The following is a 23,813-nucleotide window of genomic DNA, read 5'->3' as shown; positions in this document are numbered from 1 at the left end:
GTAGACCCTAACCCTCTATTGGCAGTGTTTGGGGTTAGCCAGACAACATCAAAGTAACTAATCTACAGGCTGATAGTGTAGCCTTTGCAACTTTATTGGCTAGGCGATTGATTCTCATGAATTGGAAGTCTGCAGTTCCACCTACCTATCGCCAATGGGTTTTTGATTTGCTACATGCACTTAAAATGGAAAAGATCAGGTTCACAATGGGACAGAAGCATAAACTCTTTTTTAGAGTTTGGAACCCTTTTTTGGACTACTTTAAGGAGGAAAACAGGTCTTAATGCTATCCCTATCTCAACAAACCCCCCCCCCCCCTTTCTTTTTTTTTTTTTTTTTTAATTAATGTGTATATGTATTTGTATATATATATGTATATATATATTATCACTGTTGCAATTACACTGTGCACCCAGTGCGTACTATTGTGCCTACTTATCTTTTTTTTCTTTTTGTGGTACTGTTTTTTTTTTTTTTTTCAATCTTTCTGTATACTTTGCCATTATTATTACTGTTCCCTCACCCAGTGATGACACCTTGTTTTGTATATTTTTCAAATGTTTAATAAAAATAAAAAAAATCACTATGAGTGGTCTAATGTAGCACTTTAGAAATAAAAGTAAAAAAAAAAAATTACATCTGCTTTGTTGCCGTCATTTGTTGTGCTTAAACCATATTTCTTCTAAGTAGAAGTATTCAAGTTTTGTTCATCAGCATTGCTCATCAATTTGTTATGCAACCACAAACAACACAGCAAGGAAAAAATGTAATTGATTCTGTGTGACTTTTTTTCTGCCTTCAAAGACCTAATTTAGGGCAAACAAATAGCATTTGTTTGTGAATGACAACCTGCTGACTGAAACAGTAACTGGATAAAGGGATCATTCAGTTCAGCATGTTAATCAATTTTGTGCATCAAGAAGAAATAGGGTGGCAGAAGAATGATTCTAAATTATTAATGCATAAAAACTCTAATGGCCATACAGGACTGATGTAAGAACATTATTGAAACCCTTAATTTCATTAAGAATATTACTTTTTTTTTTACATACTTTCTATAACTTTTTCTATATAAGCCAGTTGACAATACACAAAGTGAATACACAAAGAGTCTGACAACAGCCGGTGCTTCAAACAGAGATCTGATCTCACCATCATCAAATCTGTCTGTGATTACGTGAAGAAACTGATGAAACTGAGACAAACTAAATCCAGAAGAACTGTGGCTGTGTCTCCAAGACGCTTGAAGAAATCGACCTACAAATATATAGTACTGTGAAGACTTTTAGGCGCTTGTGTAAAAATGCTGTAAAGTGAGGATGGTTTTAAAAATACTGTCATAAATAGATTTTATTTATCAATTAACTTCTATTAACTAAATAAAATCAATATTTGGTGTGACCACCATTTGCATTTAAAACAACTTTTGTCCAGGTACACTTGGGCATCATTTTTCAGGTAGCTTTGCAGGTCGGTTTCTTAAAGCATCTTGGAGACACGGCCACAGTTCTTCTGGATTTAGTCTGTCTCAGTTTCATTTGTTTCTTCATGCAATCATATATATAGCACACCTTATTTAACATACATTATTATTTCGATCATCTTTGATGTTTTTGGTCGCTTCTTAAAAACATGCAAATAATAAAATACAAAACAACATTTTATATTCATTTCATATAATTTGTTTTATTATAATTTGATTTATTTAATACAATTATTAATTTTCACCTGTTGTACTGTACAATACAACAGCTTGCAATCGCGCAATCGAAGCAATGTAACCCGTGTCCTTAGACGACTAGAAGGCAGTTCAAAAGATTGTAGGGCATAACATTTTGAAGTGTACAATCGCATCATTGTATTGGCGATTCGAAAAACGCAGATTGCAGATGCAGAAATTGCTATAGTTACAGGACAACAGCTACTCGATCCAACTTGAGTTGGAATGTCGGACACGTCCGAGAGTGTCCCACGTCCTATCATACTCGACCCGAGAGACGCGAACTCTTCAAAACGAATCAGTTCGAATTGGCGAACCGGTTCGAATGGTGTACGTTACTGAAAAGAGATTCAAAAGAAAGATTCGATTCTTTCACAATCCAAATCGCTACACGATGAAGGCAACATTCCAAGCAGGCAGGACAAGTATTTCAAAATGAGTCAAGGCAAAAATAAAATAACTAAATATATATTAAAGCGTAACGTTTAGTGACCAAGGGAAAAGCTAAGGATAGTTGCTCAACCGTAGTGAGGGCCAGGGTCAAACAAAGTTCGATCAACGAGATCAACGCCCACAACAATTTAAATATTTAACCTGGCTTTTACTGCAGATAACATGAAGCCAATTCGTTCAGATTCATTCATCAGCTAGCATGCCACAATTAAAGTTAAGTTACTATTTCAATGAAATAAACAAGAATCAAATTTCACCAATACAGTCAAATTTGTGTCACGAATTTCACTTTAAGCGATCGTGCAAAGACTGCACAACACATTTATTAGGCTATTATTAGTTTTTGCTAACAAAACTAACGTTGCTTTACGAAATGCGAGTGTGTCCTTTGTCAAGGGAATTTTGTCAATGCAAACATTAATAGTGCCTATTACGCTTGCATTTTTAGCCGTCTACCTGTACAATCTAGATATTAATCGTATCATACCTTTGCACGTCCAGATCAGAACTGTTCCTCTGCAGGAAAGAAGGATTCAGCAGACACTGTTGCTATTTATTTTACCACAACTGTATTGCAGGCCAGCGATCAGACTACCAATAGCGTTACTACAACCGCAAGGGGTGGAACCAAAAGTTTCCGCTTCCACAGTTTTAGAAGGATGTTGAAATCATAGTGCAAAAACATTACAAATTAATAGGGATGCAAGCTTGTGTGTGTTTTTATAAGTTTTTATAAGAATAAGCTAGCTTATAATATCAATAATATAGCCTATGCTAAGAATGTAAGGGCCAAAATAGCCTAATTAAACTTGACTATTGTATAAAGTTTATTGACCTGACTTTGTCTGGCAGTGGGCAGTGATTCAGACTTGGCAATTTAACAAGCCTTGGATGAGGCGAGGGAATTTTTGATTCTGTATTTTAGTCAAATATTGCATAATATGTCCACTGAGGTGCAAAATCATCAAATTACCTAGAAGTTAGTTTAAATATTTTTTGCATTCAATATTTCTGCAATATTGTCATTAACCTTGCCATTTAAGTTCACCTGAGTGATTAGATATATCAAATCAAATGAGATGATAACAATCGGTTATATTGGCCGGATACACAGTATATATGGGGCCAAGTGTTTATGAGCCCCATACACGATCAGATGGCACAGATGGGGGGATTACAATTTATTTTAAGGTGTCCGTGTTACATTGTAATTATACACGTAAGTACATGTTTCATTAGCATGTTGCTAATGTACTGTTAAATGTGGTTAAAGTTACCATCGTTTCTTTCTGTATTTACGGAGACAAGACTGTCTTTATTTTCATTTTTTAAACTCTTGCAGTCTGTATAATTCATAAACACAACTTCATTCTTTATAAATCTCTTCAACAGTGTGTAATGTTAGCTTTAGCTACGGAGCACTATCAAACTCATTCAGAATAAAATGTAAACATCCAAATAAATACCATACTTGCGCGATTAGACATGTTGCATGACGAACACTTTGTAAAGATCCATTTTGAGGGTTATATTAGCTGTGTGAACTTTGTTTATGCTGTTTAAGGCAAGCGCAAGCTCCGGGGGCGGGGAGAACGAGAATTTAAAGGGGCTGCAGCCTGAATCAGCAAATATTTAATGATGCCCCAAAATAGGCAGTTTAAAAAATGAATTAAAAAAAATCTATGGGGTATTTTGAGCTGAAACTTCACAGACACATTCAAGGGGACACCTTAGACTTATATTACATCTTTAGAAAACACGTTCTACGACACCTTTAAGGTTGGGATTAGGGTGTGGTTTAGGTTTACTTGCATGCATTTATGCAATTATGCATTTATGCAATCATGCACAATTTATAGTAATTTACTATAGTAACAACATGTAACAAGGAAACTGTAAAATAAAATGTTACTAAGATTAGATTTTTGTGAGTAAATTTTTGAATGAAAAAGACTATATTTGTGAAGTATATATTTGTGAAGTACAATATTTGCAGTATACATTGCATTTGCACTGCATCAGTGTGCAGATGATGCAGTGACACAATGGACACTTTAGATAATTTGAGCGATCTTGCATAAGAAGTTATATAAGTTTATAAATTTATTACAGAGTCCACTGCCAAGGAATAAACCTTTTTAATTCCATCCTAAATGCTATAGATCTGCTGATTTAGAGGTGTGTCTGCAAAAAGTAGTGCATTTATCTCCAGTATGGTCTAGGACTGGTTTCAATACAAGGTCAATTAAGCCAGTATATGCCAATATATGCATGATTACTGTTTTTATATTATATTATATTATATTATATTATATTATATTATATTATATTATAAATTATATTATAAAAAATGTGAGAATACATACAATTTTGTTAGCCACAATGTAAGCGTGTGAACTACATTTGAAATAAATTATATATAGTACTAACAATTGATTTAAGCACTGAACCCACTAGAACTTCTAGTATAATCAACAGATTTTGAAACACATATGAAATGCAGAGCCTTTACTTACAGACTTCAGATACTTCACATTCTGCATCACACTCATTGAAGAGTGCTGTAGTGGTACTATAGTGCATTTTTAGTATCAGATAATAATACAATGGCACTTAAGGTATGAAAAAATTACTTATTTACATACCATATAACCAAATAAACCATAGTTCATACCATGTCATGTTACCATGTCAGAAAAGCCATAGTATTAATATTATACCATTTCAAAAAGCACAATAGGTAAATACTAAAAATGCCAGCATACAGCACTTTTGCTAGTACAACACTTAACGTATACTAAAACTAAAATGAAAATTTTATTTTTACTGAAATACTTGCTGTTTTGTACAAAAGCAATGTACAGTATTTACATACCATATAACAAAATAAACCATAGTTCAAAAAATACCATGCCATGTTACCATGTCCAAAACTAAAATGAAGATTTTACTTTTATTGAAAAGTTGCTGTTTTTATACTGTTCTCTACAAAAGCAATATACAAACAGCATTGACAAACAGAACAGCCCTATTCAGAATACTATTCAAATCCTATTTATTGCTATAATGCATATTTTACATAAAAATGTAATGTTGAATGGTGAATTGAATGGTGTGTTCCTTTTGGTCCTGGTTTAATCCAGTTCCCACTGGACCTCAGTCAGCCTATAATCATTATCAAACTAGAGTTAATGATTGACATCTAAATTGTCTATTGACCCTTATTTCAGAGAAGTGAATGAATCAGCAAGAACTAAAGTAAAATTTCCTAATCCACAAACTCTTTAATTTTGAAACCCTTTTTAAGTGAGGTAAAAATTAGTCTAAAATATGTGTACTACTATATTAGACTATTGACCTGTAAATCTATTAATCGAATAACCATCAGCAGAATGCAGCAAATCTGTTAAGCTGATCTGTTATTTGCGATCTATTTTATTAATGGTTCTGCATATGGATCATATCACAAACCCAGCAGTGTAATCATTAAAACTAAATAGGTGCTGAGTTTAATAGAACAAAAAAGATATTGCTTTGAACTATTTAGGGTACTCCTGTGTTTTTTCTTACCCTGGTTGGCTATAGATGTCTTGTTAAATTAGCCTAAACCCATTCTTTACCCTTCCCAATTTTTCCTTTTCAGGTACCCCTACAATATGCAAGCCGATGGGAAGAATGGAAATGCTTGTAAAAACTCAAAAACAACTTGGTTTTAGAATAAAATTTAATGTATATATATATATATATATATATATATATATATATATATATATATATATATATATATATATATATATATATATATATTATTAAAATGCTTAAATATTAGTATAAAAACAATTTATAAAATAAATGCACATAGCTACAAAATTTAAACTGATGAGCATGTAGAAATGTGTCAGACCTATTAGCCTACATTCTTTTTCTATTTATGGAGAAATAAGTCTGAAGAAATGATACCACAACAAATAAAATCCTTGTAAAATGGTGGCTATATTCTAAAGGATTTTAAATGGCTGGTATGGTATATGTGTTCTAAAATTTTATATAGAGAAGAATATAGCCTGTATATAAAACTTGAAGCGTTTTATACATAGACTAAAAAAAATATGGTTTTATATGAATCTCCTAAGTAGAATGATCTGGAGGTTGTGAAATACCGCCACCTACTTTTCCTGGAAAGAGTGTGCCCAATATAAAGTTGTCAGGGCAACCAAAAACGCAACAAGGAGAAGGTCTCCTCGAACTGGGTCTCTCTCTCTGATCCATTTGCAGGTTTAGAGAGCGCTGATTTTGATTGATCTTATTACCTATTTACCGTTGGAGCAGCATGTCCTCATCTGCATCATCAGCACACAGTAAGACGTGGAATTATACATGGGTGATTCACTTATGAGCAAGCAGTAAGATAGAAAACAATATAAATTATTGCTGTGTATGTCATGTGATTTTCTCTATATCTGTAACATAATTCTAATTTAATGGAACTATATCTGCATATCTTATATTATGCCATATATTCGGTTAAGATGGATGCGTGTTCGCTGTTGAATGTGTGTGTGTGGTCCTGGACCAAATGTCCCCACATTCATAGTAAATGTAATAATGCAGTTTTCTGTGATGGTTTAAGCTGTCGTAAAGGGATAGTTCACCCAAAAATGGAAATTCTGTCATTTACTCACCCTGCTCAAATTGTTCCAAACCTGTATGATTTTTTTTTTTTTTTTTTATTCTGCTGAACACAAAAGAAGAATTTTGAAGAATGGGTAACCAAACAGTTAATGGGCCCAAATGACTTCCATAGAATGGAGAGAGAAAAAAAAAATACTGTAGTCAATAGGGCCCATCAACTGTTTGGTTATTGACATTCTTCAAAATATCTTTATTTTTTAGTTCAGCAGAGGGAAAAATAAAATATACAGGTTTGGAACAACTTGAGGGTGAGTAAATGACAGAATTTTCATTTTTGCATGAACTATGCCTTTTAGTGCACCTGGCTGCTAGTTGGGCATTATTACAACATGTCATGTAACGTTAGGCTATACAAGTCAGAAAATTAATGCAAAAACTAATGGCTACGACTTCATTTGGCCTTTCAGGCCTACTCTGAATTTGTAAATATGGTTTCTAACTCTATGTAAAGGCCGCAATATAGGTACTGTATAGGTCTACGGCCTATGAGATTTTATTTGTCAATGAAATGTCCTTGTGAGTACAGTATATGTGTGTATGTTTGTTTGATTTAGAAAGCAGCGATTATGCGAATCCTTTCAAAATCCCTGAACACAAGGATCTTTTCCAAATGAGGAACAAAGAAAAAACTCGAGAGAAGCTGGTTTGTATAATTTAATACATTTAATTTTATCTGATACCCTTTAAAGAACAAAGCCAGCACCAAAAATACATCAAGGTTGGAACTTCCTAACCCAGCTAACAAAATATTTTCTAAGAATGTTTCGCTAATGTTTCCATTCTGTTATGAAAACATTTTCTGAATGTTCACTGTTTTAAAAATGTTTTTAGTTATTCAAACATAGGGAACATTGCATTTTATAATTTTGCAAACATTACTTTTGAATGTTCTCTGAAAATTCTGAAACAAGCAGTAGCCTAATATTAACAAACAAACAAAAAACAAAATGCTACACATAAAAAAGTTCCATGAACAATGCATTATAAATGTTTTTATGCTACTGTTTTGAGAACATTAAAGACCAGATACCTTTTAAAAAATATTCCATTAATGTAACTGGAATAATATTGTCATCAACTTTGAGAAGACCTTGCCAGAAAGTTAACCAAGTTTATGAGAATGTTCCCTTGGGGGGAAAAAAGTTTTCAGATGGATAGAGAATAGTTTTAAGACATGTGATACAAAGCATGTGATTCAAGCATTTGCTTGAAGTCTGAAGGTGTGCTAAAGTTGAAACTGTGCATTCTGTCATGGCAGGAGCATCAAAGTAAGTTGGCTCTACCTGTCCATGAGAAGATGACATTTGCAGGCAGAACAAAGTCAAGACAAGCCAGACTGAGGAAGGAACTGAAAGAAGGGGAGAGTACATCAGTCACACACACTCATGGACAGCTCCAAATTACACCTGCATGGAGGGTATCTATAAAAGGTGAGCCACACCACACCACACACACCGTCTGCATCAAACATATAAACCCACAGCAAGTAACATTACATTTTAGCCTAAAAGTACCATTGTTATTCTCATTTTCTTAGACCCCAATACTGATAAAGGAAGCATGAATGAATATATCACTAAGAGACGTGAGCTGTTCTTACTTGAGGTAAGATGGTATTTTGTGTTTCTAGTTCTCAGCCACTAGCCAGGTAGACATTTGCTCAAGTGTCTTAGTTTTATTCACTGTGTTTTTGAATGGCCTTTCTTAACTCAACCTCTGTGCTTGGTTCTCTGTTCTTCTGTGTCCGATTGTTTTTGTATAATGGTTTACTATTACTTTTTTTTAGTATTCTCTGGCAGTAAAGAGAGAAGAGATTCAGCTACTAGAGCAAATGGCTGCAGAAGAAGAGGGAAAATTGACAAGAGCCGAAAAGCTCTTGGAAGACGATGCCATCTTATTTGAAGAATTTCTGAAGGAAAATGATAAGAATTCTGTGGAGGCTATCAAAATGTACCAGTCATACTAATTTGTACTTAGTATTAGAAGTACAGTCATTACAGTCCTGTTGATATCTTGAAGTTTAATGCTTGAAGAAACTCAATGTTTAAAAGATTGGCATGAATAGCAAATTATTTCTTTTTTACATGGGCATGCATTAACACAGCAGAATATGTGTTCTAAATCTTATGATTAAAACCATGAAATACTGTTCAGTGCTGAGCAGGAGACCAAGATGAAGCTGGAGAAAGTAGCTGAGATCAAGAAGATTACTTCCAAAATGGTGGCAATCAAGAGGTATAAACAAATTGTATGGTTAGATGCTTTCCATAATTATTTCATCTGGTTTGTTTATCTTTTTTCTCTGCTTACCCTTTTATTTTAGTGACATCTCGAAGTATGAGGACATCCTGAAGGAGTATAAAAAGTATAAAGAGTTTCTGCTGATGCTGTCACCCCCAGAGTGGCAAGAGAAACAGAGATCCAAGAGCAGGCACTCTACTGACTCCACCAATACTAAGAGTGATGGAAAGCAGACAGAGAAAATCAAGAAGAACAGAGAGAGAAAGACAGGCCCTCCAGACAGCAAGCGTATGTTGGCAATTTTACAAGCTTTCAAACTGACATTTGTTTAAAAGCATAGTGCAAACCGTTCAATTTATGACATTCAGTTTTAAATATGACATTCTGTCATATATTTGCTATGTGTTTTTAACAAATGTGTTTCTGTTTCTTCAAATGTATGTATTTGTTCCTTGTTTTCTGTAAAACAAATGTACTCAAACACATATAGGTGAAGAAAGACAAGTGACTCATGGTTTTTCATTGTCTCGGGGGGTCAGGGCTTCATCTACACAAAGTGTGAAGTCCGGCCGTCAGAGCAGCAATATGTATGTACAAACCATAGTATTGAGTACATAGCTTTGTGTGTTAGCATGACTCATTAATAATGCTTTGTTTTCACTTCAGATCTGCACCTGGGACTGACAGTTCAGATTGTGAGGTTAATATCCACTAACATTCTTTTCAATTATGCAGTCTAATTATTACATTTATGTTTATAGCAGTAAAGTGTAACAATATGCCTAAACGTAACCTGAAAATTGAGGTGTCAGGGTTTGGCTGGATAGATGCTGTTAAAACACCATGTGGCAGCAAAATGTAACTTTTTCCATTGATGGCCACTAAGGCAACATATGTATATGTTGATATTTGCTAATAGTTCATTAAAGTATATTTTTTTCAGTACTTTCTTTTGCCAACTGCCAATGAGATGAATGGGAATGCTAAAAGATTCCTCCTTTATCTCCATTAGGAGGACCCAGAAATCTTCTTCAAAGATCCTCAGGATCTGTTAAACCTGATGACTGAGCTAGAAGAGCAGAACCTTTCTCTCATCCAGAACACTAGAGAGACAGAAGAGGCTTTGGAGGAGTTCAGACAGAATGCTGAACTGATTCACAAAAACATGTGGGTACTTGCATGCCTTAGAATTGCACTAATATGTTTTTTATTGATTTATTCCAGTAGATAAATGTTTATATTTGGTTGTGTATTTGCAGGGAGTCTGAGTCAAAGCAACTGAAAGAGCAGACTGATATTATGGCTGACACCATTCAAAAGGAGAGAGAGAGAGCAACAGATTTGGAACTGAAAGCCAAATACTTCAGCTTTGGACAGTACAAACCAGAGGACCAGGTAAGAAAAAAAAAAAATATGGGGGGTTTCATATTTGTCTTCTGTTGTGCTACTTCGTCATTTTCTTTCCAAGCTTTCTTGATATTCACAGTCAAAAATGACCGCATTTGAAACGAATGGAAAGCAAAATTTCATCTAGTGTGTAACGTTTAAGTCCACTGAAGGCGATGAAGCAGGACCCATGTGCAGTTTATTTAAAGATCAACAAAGTGACAAAAACCTAATCCAAATAAGGATTGACTTGATATTAATGTGACAAAAAACAACTTGGCATGAACATAAACACTCTCAAACAGTAGGTTACAACATCAAAACTAGACAAGGAACAATAGAAACATGAGTGCTATATATACAAAGACTAATGACTTAAAGGGATACTCCACCGTTTTTTCATATTAAACTATGTTATTCCCTTAACTAAGACGAGTTGATACATACCTCTCTCATCTCAGTGCATGCACTAAATCACTCTGTCTTGCGGCGAAACTTTGTTAGCACTTAGCTTAGCCCAGTTCATTCAATAGGGACCAAGCAGAGAAGCTACCAAACACCTTCACGTTTTCCCTGTTTAAATACAGTAACTCGAATAGTGTAACTCGACCTAGGACGGTGACATAAAACAAAACGTTGTGCTTTTCTAAGCATGTAAAATGGATAACTATATTGTATGGCGGAATACCATAGCAAGTGCTCGGGAGCACTTTGACTTGACGCAGTAATATCTTCACTCAAGAAAAGTCCTCTCACCGTCCCCCGCTCCCTCTCCTCCTCCCTCTCATTTCCGTCAATAGAACCAACATGACTTTTACAGGAGAGGGAGCGGGGGCCGGTGAGAGGACTTTTCACGAGTGAAGATATTACTGCGCCAAGTCAAAGTTAGTTAAGGGAATAACAGTTTAATATGAAAAAACGGTGGAGTATCCCTTTAAGATACACCTGAAAGCAATGAACAATGAACCAATGAAAATGTGACACAGTGGCATGAAAAAGTATGTGAACCCCTTGCAGAATCTGTAAAAATGAGAATTATTTTAATAAAATAAGAGGGATAATAAAAATGCATGTTATTTTTTGTTTAGTGCTGTCCTGAGTAAGATATTTTACATAAAAGATGTTTGCAATTAGTTCACAAGACAAAACAGCAGCTGAATTTATTAAAATAACCCCATTAAGAGCCAAGGGGTTAAAACTTTTGAATTCTAATATCAAGGTAAATTGTACTTAATTTTTCTGCTGGGAAAGATGCAAGTACCTTCTGTTGGTTCCGGAGGGCAGTACTAAATGAAAAACAATGATATTTAAACAAAATAAGGAAAATTGTGACATCTTCATCCTGTTCAAAAGTTTTCACACCCCCGACTCTTAATGCATCATGTTTCCTTCTGGAGCATCAGTGAATGTTTTAACCTTTTTTAATAGTTGTGTTCGAGTCCCTCAGTTGCCCTCAGTATAAAAAACACAGATCTCAAAATCCTACAGTCACTGCTGGAAAGGGTTCAAATATGCAAAAATGCTTGACAACTGATGAATCTGCAGGAGCTGGAGGATTTTTCTGAAGAACAAAGCTCAGTTTACCTGCTCAGGACAAACAAGAGACTCATGAACAACCATCAGAAAACAAAAAAAACTGTCGTGGATCATCAGGTAACCACACACAATACTGAGAATCAATGGTTCACAAACTTATGAATGGGGTTATTTGAATAAATTCAGCTATTGTTTTGTCTTGTGAACTAAATGCAAATATCTTCTATGTAAAATATCTTACTCAGGACAGTACTAAACAAAAAATAACATGCATTTATTATCCTTATTTTATTAAAATAATTCTCATTTTCAAAGATTCTGCAAGGGGTTCACATACTTTTTCATGCCACTGTAGACAAGGGAAGCAATTAGAACATGATACATGAGACTAGGGAAGCACAAGTCACGAGGCAGACCGATAGGCATATGACGTCAAAGTACCGTGAGAGTGATTCAAAAGCAGTCGTATACTCTCCAAATGCTCTCGTGGTACTTTGATGTCATACACCGATCAGTCTGCGCAGCGCCAATGCATCTCAAACAGGACTATCACATAAGGGCAAGAAAGTTACATGACAAGAAACCAGGAAAAAAACATCAAAATAAAACACATGAAAACAAACATGAACCAAAATGTAACTGTAACAAGGTTCGTAGATATTTAGGAAGGAAGACGAGGGTCGGCTGTGACTACTGGCTGCTTTATTGAAACACTCAACAAAAAGGTGTGCAAACGGGCACAAAACAATGTCCAACATAAACAGTGGAATTCACTCCAACAGCTCCATTCAATCCGTGAAAGTGTGGCAGCCAGTAGTCCTTCTCTTTCGCACTCACTCCTGACGCTCTGCCCCGCTGCAGCGTTCGCTGAACCACACCCCCCTTGCCACATACCCCTACCGCTCGACTCAGGCCAACTCCAGCGACGTGGGGCGGTGGCACTGGACCCACTCGGCCGTTCTTCTGGGAAGCCGAGTGATAAACTGCTCCAGTACCACACGATCGATGATGCTCTCCACGTCACTTCCATCGGCCAGCAACCATTTGCGGCAGGAGTCCCGGAGCTGTTGGGCCATCACGAAGGGCCGACCGGCCTCTGCCAGCTCCAAGGACCGGAACTGCTGGCGATGTTGTTCAGGGCTCCGGCCGACCCGCTGGATGATGGCCCTCTTGAGGTCGTCGAAATCCAGGAGGTTCTGCACCGGAGGCTGCTGCGCCGCTACCTGGGTCTCCCCGGAGAGCAGTGGGACCAGGCGCATCGGCCACTGGTCCCACGGCCATCCACAGATTTCTGCCGTCTTTTCAAATAAATCCAGAAATGCCTCCGGGTTGTCCTCAGGCCCCATTTTGTTAAGAGGGAGGTGGGCGGGCGCAGCTTGTTGGACCGGGGCTTCCGGCCGAACCTCCCGGTCAACCCAGCTCCGGAACGTCTCGCGGTCCTCCTGCTGGACTCGGAGGACGGCCTGGAACCGCCTTTCTTGATCCTGACGCAAGTCCAGCAGGGCCTGGACCGCGAGAGATGTAATTAGCTCCGCAAATGGTGCAGTAGCAGAGGGCGTCTGCATAGAGGCGACTTCTGTCTTCCTTCCCAGGTTTCGGCACCAGTGTAACAAGGTTCGTAGATATTTAGGAAGGAAGACGAGGGTCGGCTGTGACTACTGGCTGCTTTATTGAAACACTCAACAAAAAGGTGTGCAAACGGGCACAAAACAATGTCCAACATAAACAGTGGAATTCACTCCAACAGCTCCAGTCAATCCATGGAAGTGTGGCAGCCAGTAGTCCTTCTCTCTCTCACTCACTCCTGTTTCTCCTGGCGTTAAGTACTCTCTCCACGCCAATTACTGTAACAAGAGACAGGTGTTTGTAGTAGTTTGTAGTTTCCACAGTAACATAGTGGAAACATTTGTTACTGCGCCCAAACAAAATCTTACTGAAATTTAATTTTTTGAGATATCTTCAAATTTGGAACACAACTTGTTTAGATTTATTTTTTCTTTGCTTTTCTCACAGTTTTAGAGTAAAACATGTTTTGGAAAATATTTCATATAAAATTTAAAATTATATATATTTTTTTATATTTTTCATAATAAAATAAAATTAAAACATCAAGAAACCAATAAACAAAACATAAGGAATATTTCAGAGCCTGGGAAATAGCAAAACAAAACAGATCATCCAAGGTAGTGAAACAACACCATAACAGTGACGAGACCATGATCACAGGGAACTCAGGGACAGCCTCCATGGCTGTGACAGAACTGGCAGGGATGAACTTTGGGAGGACCTCCCCGGCACTGGCAGAGAGTTCGGTGCCTGGGGTGTCTGACAGAAGTGTGCATGGCCCACACACACAGGATGGCAGCAGCCATCGTTAAAAGCACCAAAAACATAGGAAGAAACAAGACTTGTATACGAGCGTATGGGACGCTCAAGGGGGTTCAGGTGTAGTGCACCAAAGATGGGGTGTGTGTTTCCGGTAAGAGAAACAGGAGAGGGAATCCCAGTTTAACTTGTTTAATCAAGGAGGTTTGTATATGTTACTTCACACATGTGGTCTATAATAAACAGAAAAGAAATAAGGAAAACAGTTGTAAATATATCAGAAAATTGACAAACATTCAGTTATTAAGTAATATTAATTAACATACATAGTTTAACTGCGTGCTGATTATATTAATAAATAATTAAATAAACAATGAAAAAACAGATCGCATGATCGTTGCGAATGCTCAATATTACAAAGAAATTATGCAATGTCTTCAATTTCAACATTTTCAAAAAACACTGAACAAACTGGGCGATATGCAACCAGTAAGTGAACATAATATCCATACTTCACTGGAAAAACACTTATTTTCAAGATCAAAGTCCGATATGAAAACACCCTGGTTTCACTTTGTGACGCAGTTTCAAATGCGCTCAATCCACGGGCTAATATCAACATTCAGAACGACAATATCAATCACAAAGTTAGAATACAGTTGAAAACTCACCAGCAATCATTCACGCACAGGAGAAAACATATACAAAATGGAATAAACAGTCCAGCCAGCCTGATTCATATTCGTGATTTAGCTGCCGATTCTGCACGTCCACGCCCCGAATGAGCTGCGTATATTACATACCACTAGGGGGCGAGTTAGGGCTTTCTCACACAGCCGCCCCCAAATGTGAGTAAGGACATTTGAAATAGTGAGAAACCCTAACTAATTGGCAGGCTCAACAGGGTCATCATCAGAAAGCTTAGGGAGTGGGACTATACGGGATACAGGTCTCACATATGTACGATTGTGTACCTGAACTTCAACTGTTCTGATACGTCCATCAAGTCCAGGGAAAATATTTGTCACTTTACCTACTGGCCAACATGCACGTGGAAGTTGTGAGTCCACTATCAGTACCACCTGGTCTAGACCAATTTCTCCTCCATCTTTACGCCACTTCTGTCTTTCTTGCAGATTCGGGAGATAGTAATGGATGAATCTAGACCAGAAATGGTCAGCAAGTACCTGGCTATGTTTCCATCTTCTGGTTCCTAAAAGATTACTTGAATCATAGAGCACTTGTGGAAGTGAGGAATCGTGTCGACCCATTAGAAGAATGCTAGGTGTAACTGGGTCTAGATCCGACACATCTGAGGACACGTATCCCAAAGGCTTGGCATTTAGGATGCCCTCTACCTCAGTGAGCACAGTACGCAGTACAGTTTCAGTCACTGTTTGATCCTTCAGTACTACCTTTAGGGCCTGCTTTACTGACTTAACTTCCCGTTCCCAAGCTCCCCCGAAATGAGGGGCACCAGGTGGAATAAATTTGAATGAAATCTGTTGTTCAGTGAGTTGTTCCTTTAGTTGAGGCATCATGGCTTCATAGGCTGCTCTCAACTCTTTGTCTCCACCAACAAAGTTGGTACCATTATCGGAAAGAAGCTCAAATGGTTTCCCTCTTCGAGCTATGAATCTGCGGAGAGACATCAAGAATGCATCTGTGTCAAGGCTCTCTAAGAGATCAAGGTGGAGACAACGGGTGGTCAAACATTTGAAAACTATTCCCCATCTTTTCTCTGTTCGTCGGCCAATCTTAACTATGAATGGACCAAAGCAATCCATTCCAGTGGAATAGAATGGGGGTTTGTACAGACGTAGACGTGCTGGTGGGAGGTCGGCCATTTTGGGTATATTAGGCTTGGCACGCCATTTCTGACAGTCCATACACATATATTGATGCTTCTTGATAGCTTCCCTTCCTCGCAGAATCCAGTATCGTCTTCTCAGCTCGGCAAAGACTCTTTCTGGCCCAGGGTGTAAAAGGGAGGCATCATAGTCCTTGATCAGAAGCTTGGTTAGGTTGTGTTGGGGATCAAGCACAATAGGATGTATTGCATCCAATTCCATATGCTTAGCATGTCTTAGTCTCCCTCCAACCCTGATAAGTCCACTATCTTTGTCGTACTCAGGGGATAAGGATGCTAATCTGCTGTTGGATGGTAATGGTCGTTCAGAGGCGAGAGCCTTAAACTCCTCAGGAAAGGAATCTTTCTGAGCCTTTTGTAGTAGGAGCTTCTCTGCTGAGATGTAACTGTCTGGATCATCTGTTGGCTGCATGGAAGATGTAGCCGCCCCATGAAGGGATGTCACTGTAGCCTTTAGTAGCTCAGTCCAGGTACTAAATTGGTCGACATCAGGAAGGGGAATGTCTGAACTAGTGTATATATGCAGGCAAATTGCTGACTTTTTCAACTCTGCCTCTGGTTCAGGTTCATCTGCTGGCAAAGTGGGCCAATATGATTCTTGCTGATGCAGGAAATTTGGTCCATTAATCCATTGACAAGGTGGGGTTAAATCCTTTAACGACTGTCCTCTTGTTATGAAATCAGCAGGGTTGTTCGCTGAATCAACATACCTCCAGGAATCAATATCGGTAAGTGTCTGAATTTCGGCCACCCGTGTCCCGACAAAGACTTTGTATCTGCATGAGTCCGATTTAAGCCACTGGAGGACGGTCGATGAGTCTGACCAGAGAATGACATGATTAATGTCAACAGTTAGTTCAGCTTGAAGGATATTAGCCACCTGCGCGCCGGTAAGTGCCGCACTAAGCTCCAGCCGAGGGATCGTCATTTGCTTACGAGGTGCCACTCGTGAACGGGCTAACACAAATGAGACATGCACACGTCCTTCATTGTTTTCTGTGCGCATGTAGGCCACTGAGCCATAAGCCCTCTCTGATGCATCGCAGAATATGTGCAAATCCCGATTAAGGATTTCTCCATCCCCCTCAAATGTAGTGTAACATCTTGGGATTGCGATCTGATTCAAACTTTGAAGCTCTTGTTGCCAGTCTTGCCATCTGGTTAACAGACTCTCAGATGTGATTGGGTCATCCCACCCAAGATTGTTCTTCCACAAATCCTGGACCAGCACTTTGGCTCGGGTAGTAAATGGAATTAGATAACCCAGGGGGTCATATTGTGATGCCAAAACTCTGTAGACATTACGCAGAGTGGGTTCAAGGCATTCGGATTGACTGGGTTTGTAGCTGAATGAGTCTCTGAGGCAGTTCCATAGTAGCCCAAGTGTACCTTCCAGAAGGTCAGTACTCTTTTGTGATAGCCAGAGTTCACTATTCTGTGATCTTGCTTCAGAGGGAAGATGCTGGATTACCTCGGGTCTGTTGCTGGCCCATTGGCGGAGCTCGAATCCACCTGTGAGCAAAAGTTGCCGTAGGTCGTCTACTAATGCTCTAGCTTCAGCAACTGTTTGAAGGCTATGTAGACAGTTGTCTACATAAAAGGAACTTTTGACTGTTCTGACTAGAGCTGGGTCTACTTGTGGGTGGGTCTGAGCGATTTCCTGGAGTGCATATATGGCACAACATGGACTGCACGTTGTGCCAAATGGCAAGACTTGCCATTCGTAGATCTTAGGCTGTTCTGTCCTCTGCATGTCTCTCCACAGAAAGCGCATGATAGGCTTGTCAGTTGGCAAGAGGCGAACCTGGTGGAACATGCCTTTCACATCTCCGCTGATGGCGACAGGGTATTCGCGGAACCTCAGCAAGACACCAAGTAAAGACTGACCAAGAATGGGCCCAGGCAGGAGGATGTCATTTAGAGCTTGGCCTTGGTATGAAAAGGAACAGTTGAAAACTATTCTGTCCTTGTGGTTATGCGTCACCATATGGTGAGGGATGTACCATGACTCAGGAGACTGCTCGGCTTCTTGAGTTGATATTTCTGTCACATAGCCAGCTTCTTGCAGTTTCCTCATTTCGGAACAGTAAGACTCAGCTCGCCTAGGGTCTTTAACAAGTTTACGCTCAGTGCTTCGAAGGTTCGCCATTACTGCTTCTTTAGGGGCTTTAAGAAGTTCAGCATTGGGTCGTCTAAGCAAGGGAGTGGCATAACGCATAACTCCGCTGACTTCTACCCTTGTTGTATGTGTCTGGAGAAGAGCAAGGGCATACTGGTCTTGTTTGGAACGAGTGGCTGTCTTCTCATTAACATAGGGCAGAGTATCAATTTGCCAGAGGCGTTCCACGTTCTTTAATAACTCTGTATTCTGTGTGGTTGTGGTTATGTGGAAACACTGTGTGGGGGAAAGAGTGGTTTGACTGAGCCCAATGGGACCTTGGAGGGTCCAACCAAGTCTGGTACAGACAGCAATCGGTCCTTTGGCGGGTCCCATGCACACTGGCTGAACAGGAGTAATCAGGTGAGGCATGTCAGACCCGATGAGCAACAGAGGTTGGGCTCGGTCTATCAAGGGCAATGGCAAGGACCTAATATGCTCATACTTGCGCTGAAGAGCAGATACAGGGTAAGAATGTTCGGAAAGTCTCAAGTTATCTGCGGTGAAAGCATGATGAATCAGATATTTCCGGCCTGGTTTGTGCAAGGGTGACACATGAAGGGAAACAGTGGCTCCATGCAGATTAACTACATCCTGATGAACAGTGCGTAGAGTGAGTGTTTCAGGCGAAGTAGGGAGATTCAGCTGGTCTACAGCCTGTGACAGAACAATACTACGCTCTGAACCATCATCCAGCACCGCGTATGTTTCCATGACTTTCTCTTGATTGTGCAGTAAGACCTTGATTATCTTCAACATTACTCTTTGAGATCGGTTGGGCCGGTCTAAATAGACCTGAGGGGTCGGAACATTGACCAACAGCACACTCTTGTGGATCTGTAAGGCTGCATCATGCAATATGGTCAGATGTAACTCTTTACAATTTGTACAGGTTCTTTTCAGAGTACAACTGTCTGGAGTATGCATTCGCCCACATTTCCAACAGCGCTTCTCTTTGGATATCCATTGTACTATTTGCTCTGTGGTCAGTATCTTGAACTTGGGACAGGCATTAAGGAAGTGGTCTTTGTTGTTACAGTATGGGCAGAAGGGTTGAAACTTAGAAGGGGTCTTCGATTTCGTCTGTCCCTGCGAAACTGAACTAGCCTCAGATGAATACAAGATGGATGTGGATCTCTCTTTTGGGCGAGAAGGTACTGACCTTTGCTGATCTTTCTTGACAGATCTGGCATTGTCAGCCTGATACAGGGTAGCTGCTTTATTGGAGATGCGCTTCGCCTGTGACTTCATCTGCAGCCATGCAGACAGATGAGGTAATGTATAGGTGCGATCTGTGCCGGTTTGCAGAATACCTCGGCTGAAACAGTACTCGACGAACCCATCGCGATATGATGGTGGCATCTTGCTTAACAAGCGATCAACATGAGAGCCACAGCGCAGCTCGTATCCATTTGGGCCCTCCAACGTTCTGAGCATCCCTACTAGTGTTTGGATAGATAATGAAAAGGAGTCAAACGCTTCTGCATCACCGAATTTGACTGCTGGTGCATTCAGTATGACACCTAATTCGGACTGTACCAGCTGACGAGGTTGGCCATATTTATCCTGGAGTGCTTGTAATGCGGTTGTGTATGGCCTGGGGTCATGCATGTATGCTTTGGCCAACTGGAGAGCGCTAGAAAGTTTTAAGTGACTTAAAAGGACCTGATATTTGTAATGTTCACTCAAATGAGGCTGGTTATTCATTACATTATCTAAGGCCATCTTCAGTAGTGCAAAGTCACTTTCCCGGCCAGTGTCAAAGTATGGGATAGCTGGCTTGGGGACACCATAAGCTGAGGCAGCTAGCATTTCCAGACCAGGTGGTTGGGCTGGGGAGGGGTACAATGCTGCCTGACTATGAGAGGCGTCAGGTGGGGGAACAGGATATGGTAATGCTGTCCAAAGAGGGCTAGGATTCGTGGTTTGGTAGGACTGAGTATGTATGGGAGCCCCTAACGTCACAGGAACCGTAGGTGGGGCTGTAGGTAGAACACTAACAAAGGGTATCTGACTATAGGTGACAGAGGTGTCTGAGTAATGGTGCGGTCTGGCCACCGCAGCTGGGTTAAAGAGTGAAGGAGCAGCATAATCTGGCCTAGACATTAATATGGGCTGTGCAGTAACTAGCGAAGCCGATGACCTTGTAACTATGCTGGGCTGGGTTACTTCTGCAGCTGAGGGGACAGAAATGAACGGGGTTTCAGCTACTGAAGCAGTAATGTGTGCAGCAGGTAACACAGGGGAAGGCATTACTGGTGTCACAGGTATAAAGTTAACATGGCAAGGGGTAGAATGACTAGGCATTACATGGTCGGATGATTTAAGATCATCGGTAGCAGCAACTCTGTGCTGTCGAGCGCTTACCTCAAACAGAGGATCAACAGCATGGCTGGACTGTGAATCAGGAGATTCCTGTTTAAGAAGTGCACAAACATATTTAGCAGCCTCAAGCTCATTTTGAACCTTTTTGAGACGCCGCCGAGTCTCTACCTGCTTAGCGAGTAACTCTCTAGCCTTAGTGGCTTGTTCCTGTTTATACTGCGCTTCTCTAGCCTGAGCATCAAGTCTCTCACACTCTTTATCAACAATGGAATCCCCTTCAATCTGCTGTTGAAGTTCTTCCAAGTCTAGAGTCTTTAGCCTTTCCTCCAACATGGCGGTTTGAAGATCAGAGAGTCCATGTCTGGGAGATCTGCGTTGTGCACTGTGATGGGATCTGGATGAAGTACTGGAAACCGTGCCAGAAGAAACGGATCTAGACGCATGTCGTGATGGTCTGGATGGTCTCTGCGAAGACGAATCAGCAGGAGGTGGCTCTGGATGTAGGTTAGGTGGGAGCTGGACATCATAATCGGCCAGATGGACAGGAAGGTGTCTCTCTCTTGGAGGACGAGGTCGAACAACAGGCTCATTTGCACTGGGAGTTGCACTGGGAGTTTCAGGATCCATCTTGATACACGCCTCCGGCTCGAAGGACCATATACGAGCGTATGGGACGCTCAAGGGGGTTCAGGTGTAGTGCACCAAAGATGGGGTGTGTGTTTCCGGTAAGAGAAACAGGAGAGGGAATCCCAGTTTAACTTGTTTAATCAAGGAGGTTTGTATATGTTACTTCACACATGTGGTCTATAATAAACAGAAAAGAAATAAGGAAAACAGTTGTAAATATATCAGAAAATTGACAAACATTCAGTTATTAAGTAATATTAATTAACATACATAGTTTAACTGCGTGCTGATTATATTAATAAATAATTAAATAAACAATGAAAAAACAGATCGCATGATCGTTGCGAATGCTCAATATTACAAAGAAATTATGCAATGTCTTCAATTTCAACATTTTCAAAAAACACTGAACAAACTGGGCGATATGCAACCAGTAAGTGAACATAATATCCATACTTCACTGGAAAAACACTTATTTTCAAGATCAAAGTCCGATATGAAAACACCCTGGTTTCACTTTGTGACGCAGTTTCAAATGCGCTCAATCCACGGGCTAATATCAACATTCAGAACGACAATATCAATCACAAAGTTAGAATACAGTTGAAAACTCACCAGCAATCATTCACGCACAGGAGAAAACATATACAAAATGGAATAAACAGTCCAGCCAGCCTGATTCATATTCGTGATTTAGCTGCCGATTCTGCACGTCCACGCCCCGAATGAGCTGCGTATATTACATACCACTAGGGGGCGAGTTAGGGCTTTCTCACAACTTGGGAACATTGAGCTAGGGAATACTGGGTCCACCGGACTTGGTACCACCAGTACTGGGTGGTCTAGGCTAGGGAGTGCAGACTCCAAGAATAGCTCCCGGACTGAAGCAGACTCAGAGAGGTTGGGATTCATCTCCCCTACTGTACAGGGGGGAACCACTCAATTGTCCAATTCGATTAAAGGCAATGAGGGCACAGGATATAAGATCATTGATAAATCATTGGACAGTGACTTGTTTAAAAACGTATCTAGTGACCTAAGAATTAGAGTATTTGTACCTTGCCCTCAGGACAAGATTCTTGACACACTGAACTCTAAGGTGGAGGAGGTGTATCACTGCTGTGTGGGGGAAACTGAGGCGAACCTGACCATTTTGCAGATGTTGACGGCCATTGAGGAAAAATTGGGGCAGCTTCTGGAAAATGCCGAAATGATTCCAAAAGATCAAATGAGTATAGCTGAACGTGCCAAAGAGAAAGAGAGGAGGATGAGGTGACCACATCTAGACTGTAAAAAATGTTTTTGTTGAGTTGTACTACGTCAATACTATTTCAGTTTTTGTACTTCAAAATTTCATCTTTAATTCAAACTTGCCGTTTCTATCTAAGAGTGAAAATTACTAGCAATTTCTGAGTTTTTTTTCAGTGTACATATACATTAAATGAGGAACAAAATCATCTAGTTCTAGTTTGTTTCTTAACTTCTTTTACTGTTTAGACTGCGTGATGAGAAGATACATTTGCAGATTAAACAACAGGAGGAAAGACAGAAAAAAGCCTTGGAAAGATCGCGGACTGAGATTAAGAAAACGGTAAGAAACTAAATTTTTACCTCAACAAATGTCTAATTTACCTTTTGGCTATAATAAAAATATATCACAATTGTTTTTCATCATTAAAGGGGTCATATTTATTTTCCCACAATTTTCCGACCATTTATCACCCTCTCTCCAGTATGAAAAGCTGTTTTTTTTTTTTTTTATCTCTCCAGCTACAGGTTTACAGTCGTGTACAAATGTGCAACGTATTCAATCTGTCTTTGTATAGCCTCCAGTACATTGTGACATGATCATAAAACAATTCTAACTTTTCTTTTAGTGTTTAGAAATAATAGTATCTATCCAACCTTCTCTATTCCTCACTGTGACAGTGTGGGTCAAGTTTCTGATCAACCAATTGACATCACTGAAATGTTACCTCTGTAATGTAACAAAGTCAGTGTAAGCAATGCAGAATGTGCGATGATTTTGTATAGCTGTCACAATTTCTTCACAATGAAAAAAGTTATACACAAGTTTTTATATACATCAGGCTTTTATCTCAAATGTTAAATATGACCTCTAATAAAATGAATGACATTGCTTTTCAAACAAGTGAGAACATGCTTTCTGTATTCTTTTAGCCTGTTAAGAAGCTGATGCCACGCTCCCAACCTCCTGTCCGCAAACGTCAGACAAATAAAAGCACTGAAACTACGGACCAAGAAAATGAAGAGTATCTGTATTTCTTTAGTTAAATCACAAGTATGCTGATAGTTGTTTTCATTTTAATCACATGTATATACAACTAACTAGATAGCATCAAGTATATATAGATCTTTCCTTATTTCCGTATTTGCAAGGTTTAAATTTTAAATGGACATGAATATGAATTAATGAATCATGCTTTTGAGAACAAATATGTAACTTTGACATATATTTG

At 39.3% G+C, this 23,813-nt stretch overlaps 3 protein-coding genes across 5 annotated transcripts in view; 1 reads left to right on the top strand and 2 right to left on the bottom strand.

Annotated features, from left to right (window-relative positions):
* The window catches only part of aldh1l1 (aldehyde dehydrogenase 1 family, member L1), a 35,857-nt gene extending 33,071 nt beyond the window's left edge, over positions 1 to 2,786 (bottom strand). The window contains exon 1 of the mRNA XM_067372747.1: positions 2,661 to 2,786. The gene's annotated coding sequence lies outside the window, so the exon portion shown is untranslated. The remainder of the gene's footprint in view (positions 1 to 2,660) is intronic.
* Positions 2,787 to 6,390: 3,604 nt separating this feature from the next.
* cfap100 (cilia and flagella associated protein 100) lies at positions 6,391 to 23,740 on the top strand. 2 transcript variants are annotated; one of them, XM_067374760.1, is made up of 14 exons: positions 6,391 to 6,531; positions 7,420 to 7,508; positions 8,124 to 8,295; positions 8,403 to 8,470; positions 8,652 to 8,815; positions 9,020 to 9,100; positions 9,189 to 9,394; positions 9,597 to 9,693; positions 9,773 to 9,806; positions 10,119 to 10,273; positions 10,366 to 10,501; positions 22,403 to 22,605; positions 22,831 to 22,924; positions 23,515 to 23,740. In XM_067374760.1, the coding sequence occupies exons 1-14, from the start codon at positions 6,504 to 6,506 to the stop codon at positions 23,626 to 23,628; spliced, it is 1,641 nt and encodes a 546-aa protein (XP_067230861.1). In that variant the 5' UTR covers positions 6,391 to 6,503; the 3' UTR covers positions 23,629 to 23,740. The 2 variants fall into 2 exon arrangements, with proteins under 2 accessions (XP_067230861.1, XP_067230862.1); XM_067374761.1 differs by having other exon boundaries at positions 6,449 to 6,576.
* LOC137011689 (uncharacterized) lies at positions 14,019 to 22,133 on the bottom strand. 2 transcript variants are annotated; one of them, XR_010893510.1, is made up of 2 exons: positions 15,025 to 22,133; positions 14,019 to 14,586 (listed from the first exon to the last, which is right to left on the bottom strand). XR_010893510.1 is itself a non-coding variant. In XM_067374758.1 (2 exons), the coding sequence occupies exon 2, from the start codon at positions 21,331 to 21,333 to the stop codon at positions 15,238 to 15,240; it is 6,096 nt and encodes a 2,031-aa protein (XP_067230859.1). In that variant the 5' UTR covers positions 21,334 to 21,510; positions 21,949 to 22,133; the 3' UTR covers positions 14,019 to 15,237. The 2 variants fall into 2 exon arrangements, 1 of the variants encoding a protein (XP_067230859.1); XM_067374758.1 differs by having other exon boundaries at positions 14,019 to 21,510; positions 21,949 to 22,133.
* Positions 23,741 to 23,813: the final 73 nt, after the last annotated feature.

The sequence above is a fragment of the Chanodichthys erythropterus genome, chromosome 21, assembly GCF_024489055.1.
Source record: "Chanodichthys erythropterus isolate Z2021 chromosome 21, ASM2448905v1, whole genome shotgun sequence".
Lineage (NCBI taxonomy): Eukaryota > Metazoa > Chordata > Actinopteri > Cypriniformes > Xenocyprididae > Chanodichthys > Chanodichthys erythropterus.
The sequence above is the reverse complement of the archived record's forward strand: the minus strand, read 5'-3'. Positions and strand labels throughout refer to the sequence as shown.

Bases quoted from the DNA above. Each gene is read 5' to 3' on its own strand.
- cfap100 (XM_067374760.1), top strand. From the start codon at position 6,504: ATGTCCTCATCTGCATCATCAGCACACA. The intron at 8,296-8,402 runs GTGAGCCACACC...TCATTTTCTTAG, and splicing joins ATGGAGGGTATCTATAAAAG to ACCCCAATACTGATAAAGGA. The intron at 8,471-8,651 runs GTAAGATGGTAT...ACTTTTTTTTAG, and splicing joins GTGAGCTGTTCTTACTTGAG to TATTCTCTGGCAGTAAAGAG.
- LOC137011689 (XM_067374758.1), bottom strand. From the start codon at position 21,333: ATGGATCCTGAAACTCCCAGTGCAACTCCCAGTGCAAATGAGCCTGTT.